The 6,000-nt window shown below is 47.8% G+C and overlaps 1 protein-coding gene across 5 annotated transcripts in view; it reads right to left on the reverse strand.

The window, feature by feature from the left end:
• The window catches only part of Klf7 (KLF transcription factor 7), an 85,034-nt gene extending 81,204 nt beyond the window's left edge, over positions 1 to 3,830 (reverse strand). Inside the window, exons 1-2 of one of the 5 annotated variants that reach the window (XM_074071567.1) lie at positions 3,692 to 3,830; positions 2,036 to 2,275 (exon numbers count right to left, since the gene is read on the reverse strand). In XM_074071567.1, coding sequence (XP_073927668.1) covers positions 2,036 to 2,137 — 102 coding nt within the window. In that variant the 5' untranslated portion in view covers positions 2,138 to 2,275; positions 3,692 to 3,830. Of the gene's footprint in view, positions 1 to 2,035; positions 2,610 to 3,691 lie in introns of those variants that run through there. The other 4 variants (XM_074071566.1, XM_020172233.2, XM_074071564.1 and 1 more) reach the window with 4 other exon arrangements.
• Positions 3,831 to 6,000: the final 2,170 nt, after the last annotated feature.

Consider the following 6,000-nt stretch of genomic DNA (forward strand, 5'->3'; position numbering starts at 1 on the left):
AAGGGAGAAGGAGGGAGGGAGGAGAAAGAAGAGCAAAGCTGGCTTCTGAGGAAACAATAGATCTAATATGTCCCCTAATTGTCAAGCCAATGATGTTTCTTTGCAGATGTAGAGATGATCTAGTCAGATCTAGAAAAGCAGGTTTCCTCTGGAGAAACTATCCTCCAAAGCAGGCTTTACTACAGTGAAAACTTGAACCAAAACAAAGTTGTGTGATTCATCAGGAGGGAACGTTGTAACAAATAAAGCCAACTTTCTTGCCTCCAACACTGCCTAACAGTCACAAACAAGGACTGCCTGGGGCAGGTTGACTAAATCAACAGATTCCCTTCCCTAACCTGTCTAGACAGTTGTTAATATGCAACGGATTGACACCGATAGGCTGATGGTGTGAAATGAAAGCTTATTAGAAAATGAAATTCTCAAAACATTTTGGTTTAATTAGCATACAGAATAAAAGGAGTCAAAAGATCCAGAGAGATCCTTCATGAGATAGTCTTGTTAAGGATGAGGGAAAGGATGTATTAAAGAAATGCTTTATGCTAAAAATATGTGAAGTCTCTGTGTGTTTAGAAACATGACTGAGTCAAGAGTATCAGCAGCATTTAGGGACAGGAATGCATGTGTGAACGCACAGACACCAGAGGCCAATACCTGGAGGAAAATTCGAAGCTTCTAGTCAAGAGAGAACTAGTAACAATGGGACAGTTTACCATTGGGCTTCTTATATGAAAAGCCAAACCCCTCTTCCTAAAGCAGCAACTGTTACATCCCAGCCTGAGGCTGGCAAATCCTGCTTTGGATCCTGACAGAAGAAATTCAGTCGTTCATTAGCCTTAACAAGCTGCTGTCACTGAGCAGACAAGTTACGTGAGCAGCCACACACAGCCTCGCATAGCCCTCCCCAAGGGCAAGTGGGTTTCTCCAGGACGGACTGTACAAGTTCACACTTCCGATGTGCAAATCCGGACTGTCTTCTTGGACTTTCCATGGTGCACATTATAGTTTTTAAATATCCGTGTACCCCCGCCCCCATCCACCACCATCTTTCCTGCAGAATGTCCCCTCAGCAGCTCCTAATCGCTGCTGGAAAAACCACTGTTTCCGCAGTGGACCGAGCACTTTCCACTGACCAGCACTTTCTTTATTCCACTTCACAAAGCCCAGTGAATTTCTCCCCAGCCTGGCTTCATCCTGGCTGGGACGCCTAGCCAACTTGGCAGCCATGCCCTTCAGCATCCTAAGGAGTTTTTAACTAGTCCTCCAAGACAAAGTCAGAGGCATGAAAGCACACACCACCCTTTGTCCAAGGTTGTGCTAACTGGAGAGGGACCCCAAACAAAAAGAGAAACAAGAACACACCTAGAGGGTGTTTTCCTTCTGGAGGCATTGCGCTGGAGAAACCTACGATGGATGCATTGTCAGTCTGAGACAGATACATCTTCGCGTCCTCCTTGTAGACATCCTTGAGTATCTCTTGTCACTGGGCTTCTCTCCTTTCTACCCACCTTCTAATCTCAAAATCAAGCTCCAGCTCTTTATTGACACTAGCTAATTACTGGACAAACACTTCGCTTTGCTTTCCCCAACCCTATCTGACCAGTTGAAATAGGTGAGCCTGATTTAAGGTACCACGGAGGGAGACAGAGCTCCTGCAGAAAGGGACATGGGATCCTGTCAACCATCGCTTGTCGAGCTCCAAAGCACCTTTCCACCCGACTCCTCCGAACCCCAGAAGTTCAGCAGGTCTCTGCCTGGGGGACAGTGAGCCCGACACCGTGTGCGCCAGGACGTGTGTTGGTGACTGAAACGCAGGCAGCTCGGACCGGCCGCTTCGGCTCGGCACACCAAGGGCTCAGGGGTGGGTGGAGAGGTACGCGCGTATGACTGCTTCAGAGAACATTTTAAACAACATACAGCCAAAAAGGAAAAAAAAAAATAAACAGAAAAAAAATCAACCCAAAGCCCACACCAACGCAGCCCCTGCGTCTCCGCCGCCACCACACGATTTACACAAGTAATTTAAATCATTCACCTGCTGCCAGGTCTCCTCCAGGGATGGCAAAGCTGAGAAGTAGCCGGTGTCGTGGACAAGTTGTAGCTCCTGGAATATACTATAACTAGCCAACACGTCCATGCTGCTGCTGCCGGGCAAAACTGGAGGAGAAACCCTCCCCCGAGCACAGTTGGGTCTGTTTGTTTGTCAGTCTGTCTGGTTCACCCCCCAAGAAGGCAGACATCCAGTGGCCCTTTTGTTTTGTTTTGTTTCAGTCAACTAAAAAGGAAAAAAAAAAAAAAATCAATGCAGGAGAGAGGGAGAGAGAAGGTGAGAGAGGAGAGAGTGGGGTGGATGGAGAGAGGCATCCAGCGTGTACAGTGCAGATGACTGCCAGGAAAAGGGGACTTCACGGGAGTAACAATTCCCTTCCAGGACTCTAATCGCTCCAGCTCGTGGATCAGGAAGGGGGATGCAAACTCACTGACACGAAGCTGCCATCTATTTCTGCAGCGCTGTTCGCTCCTAATGCAATCTTTGCTCTTTATTTTGGGAGGTTGCATTTTTTTTTCTCGCGATCGCTTCTCTCCCCCCACCCCTTCCCTTCCCTCCCCACCCCCCACCCCATCCTTGCTAGTTTGTAGTCCCCCCCCTTTCTCCTCCTCCTGCTCTTCCCCCTCCCCAAACTCCCTCCCTCCGCAGGCTCTCCGCGCAGCCGTGGGATCTCGGAGGAGGGCGTCCATTAGGCCGCGTGTGACCATGTAAGGTAAACAGGGGGCTCATGAAGTCACTGAGGACCAATGGGGAGCTCAGAGCGGGCCCCGGGGCGGGGCTTGGCCCTGACGGCGGGCGCGGATTGGCGCACTGTGCATCTCCCTGCTGCCTTACAAGGCGGTGCGAGGCGAGCTATTTTTAGAGGGCTATATAAGGGGGCTGAGGCGGCCGCCGGGCGGCCGGGGAGCACGAGCGCTGGGGAGGGCCGAGGCGACACTCGCGCTGGCTCCCGGGACGCCGAGGCGGCCGGGCTCTGGCTGAGCGCTGGCCTCCGACCCTCGCTTTGGTGCCTAGCCGAGCCGCTGGCGACTGCAGCCCGCGTCCCTACGAGGGGAGGGGGTCGCCTGTCGCCGTGGTGGCGTTGATGCGGCTGGTCAGGAGGTGAAGGTCCGGAGTGCTCCTCCTTGGAGGAGGAACCGGGAGGACAGCGACGGAGAAACCGTCAGGGGGAAAATGGACACTTTGCACCCTGCCTTCCACCGGGGCACGGGGGTGAGGGTCGTGCGTGAGAGGCAATGCAAAAGAGGGACTCACGTACTAAAAAAGTCAAACCCAAATGGCACCCTAAGCCCCTTCACGAATTATCCCATCCCCCCCACCCCCGCCGGCCCCCACCAGGCTGCCCGGGTACCGAGCTGAAGCGCTTTGGAGGAAGTGCTTCACAATGGCAGAGAACAAAGGGAACGGCGCGGAGAGCCAGTCTGCGCCCGCCCCCCGCGCTGCGCTGCGCGCTGGCCCCGCCCGCGCCCGCGCTGCGCGCCGCCGACACCGCACCGTGCACCCGCACGTTCCTCTGACCCCGAGCTGGACACCCTGCAGGGAGTCTGATGCCTGGCTAGTCATGATGGGAAGCGGACCCACCCTTGAGTGTGCGCCGAAGAGAATGGGGGGAGCCCGAAGAGAACTGGGGGTCAGGCTTACCATGTGGCTTCCTGCGAGAGTGCGCAGCGCTGCGATGGGAAGAGGAACCCGCTTGTTTCTGGAGCTGGGATGTTATCTCAAAGATGAAAACCTGCACAATGCACAAGTTGGCCAATTGTTCGCTTGACCTTAAATGGTTAGTGCGGTTGAAGCTTCTCCAAACTGCACTGCAAGCTGAACTTCTACTTTTGGAATGATTGCAGAATTCAGTACTTAAAGAGTCCACAGACTTCCTTGTACCTTTAATGGAAGAAACATGTTCACCTTAATCACCTTCCACACCTTTCCTTCTCTTTGACTATGTGGGACTCCTTATCACAATATTTGAAAAAGTCCATTTTATAAAACAAGCACAACTTCAAATTTGTTCTTCTTCAGCGTAAATTAAACAGAAATTACTGGGATTGGGGAAAGTCTGGTTTCTTTACCTGTTAGTGACTGGAATTCTGTTGGTCTAATTTACACCATTCGTTGTATAACTGGTGAGTTTAATGTAGAGGGCTGCGATGTGCCACTTACCAGCTGCAAGACTTTGAGCAAATTGCTCAAAGAAACAGAAACGCTGATATCTCCCTTAGTTGTCAGGAAGAGTCAAAATCCTGTCTCCAACTCACCTAGCATAGTGTCTGGTACTGGGCGAGTATTACGTGCTAGTTGTCATTGTCCCCTGACTTTAGCTAAGTAAACTAATATCTGAACTAATAGGCCCCATGGGAAACATGTCAGTCTTAAAGATGGAGGGAAGGTAGAACCCCCTTGTTAATTTGTTATAAGAGCTCACCTCGTCCCTTCCTGCATACTAACTGGTTGAGTGGGCTTGGGCAGAAAGCCATTAAGAGTTACTAGGGCAGAAGATGTGTTTGTGAGTAAGAGGGGAAGGAAATGAACTTGGATACAGGAGGCAAAAGGTAAGGCAAGACCAAAGCAGGTAATTTGGTGTTTGAGACTCAAGAGAACTTAATTTTTTATTTGTGTTATACTTGTGTGTACATAAACTTTATATGCACTATCTCATTTAATCCTGAGAACCCTCTCCCAAGATAGGAATTTCATTATTCCCAACTTCATGGATGCAGACAATATCTAGGCTTAGAAATATTAAGTAAGTTGGTCACTGACACACAACCAGGAAGTGGCCAGGCAGGAGTTCAAATCCAGCAGCTTCCAACTTCTAGGACTGCTCTACCCTAGGCTGTGAATGGTGAAATACTGAGTTTCTTGGTTTTAAGTCAGGATGTGTTTATAGAAATTACTTGGGCAGATTGGGGGGAGAGGCTGCCATTGAGGCTTTCTCCATCAGGCATCCAACTTACAAAAGAACTCAAATCAAAATTTTGCAAAGTAAATTCTTCAAATCCCATTATGAGCTTTTTTTTTTAAAGCATTATAGAATATTTAAGAATTCCTGCTCAGAGACTTATGCACAAGGTGTTCCAATGTTCAATTTTCAATATCAGTTATATTAAGCTATCATTTATAGCCTAGAATCCCTAGGTTCACATTGTAAAATACAAAGTATCCAAATATACAAAACATTTGATACATGAAGATCATGGGAACTTTGGCTGTCAAGCATATCAAAGATACACTGCACTGTTAAAACTACCACATACTGGAGGCCTTTTAAGTAGCTAACATTTTACACATACTCGCATCCAGCCTTCGCTACTATCAGGCAAAGGAGGTGTTCTTTGTTCGATTTTACAGGTAAAGATACTGAAGTTCAGAGAGGACATGAAATTTCCCATTGCTGTATATCTATCAAGTGGCAGAAACACATTGCAATAAACAGGTCTGCCCCAAGTTGGGTCCAAAGTCTGTCTCCCGTACAAGCATTGCATTTGGGAGACACTGATAGCAATATTTCTAATAATATCAGTCTTGGGAAGTAATCACATAGGAAACACCCATTAAATAATGTTACCTCGAAGAGATCAGAAGTAAAAATATTTAATACGTAAACAGACACAAGTCAGCAGGCTGTTAGCACCGTAAAGTCTGACTTGATTTGTATAGGAAGGCCTGATTTTCCTCCTAAAAGAAATCACTTAAAACAGTGACCAAATTTAAAGCAATTAGTGAGAAAAGGTTTGCTCGGAACTTTATTTGAAAATAAAACTCAATTTTATTAAAATATTCTATATTAAACAAAATTTGTTTTAAGCACAACTATATGCTAATTGCAGAATGAATAAATAATAAATCAAGACAATTATTGTGGTTTAATTTTGCCTACAAAACCTGAAGCACCTGTCAGGGCTCAAAATGGGATGTCTCCAACTATGGCACCTTGATGTGGTGAGTATTTT

The sequence above is a fragment of the Castor canadensis genome, chromosome 4 (assembly GCF_047511655.1).
Source record: "Castor canadensis chromosome 4, mCasCan1.hap1v2, whole genome shotgun sequence".
In the NCBI taxonomy this organism is placed as follows: domain Eukaryota; kingdom Metazoa; phylum Chordata; class Mammalia; order Rodentia; family Castoridae; genus Castor; species Castor canadensis.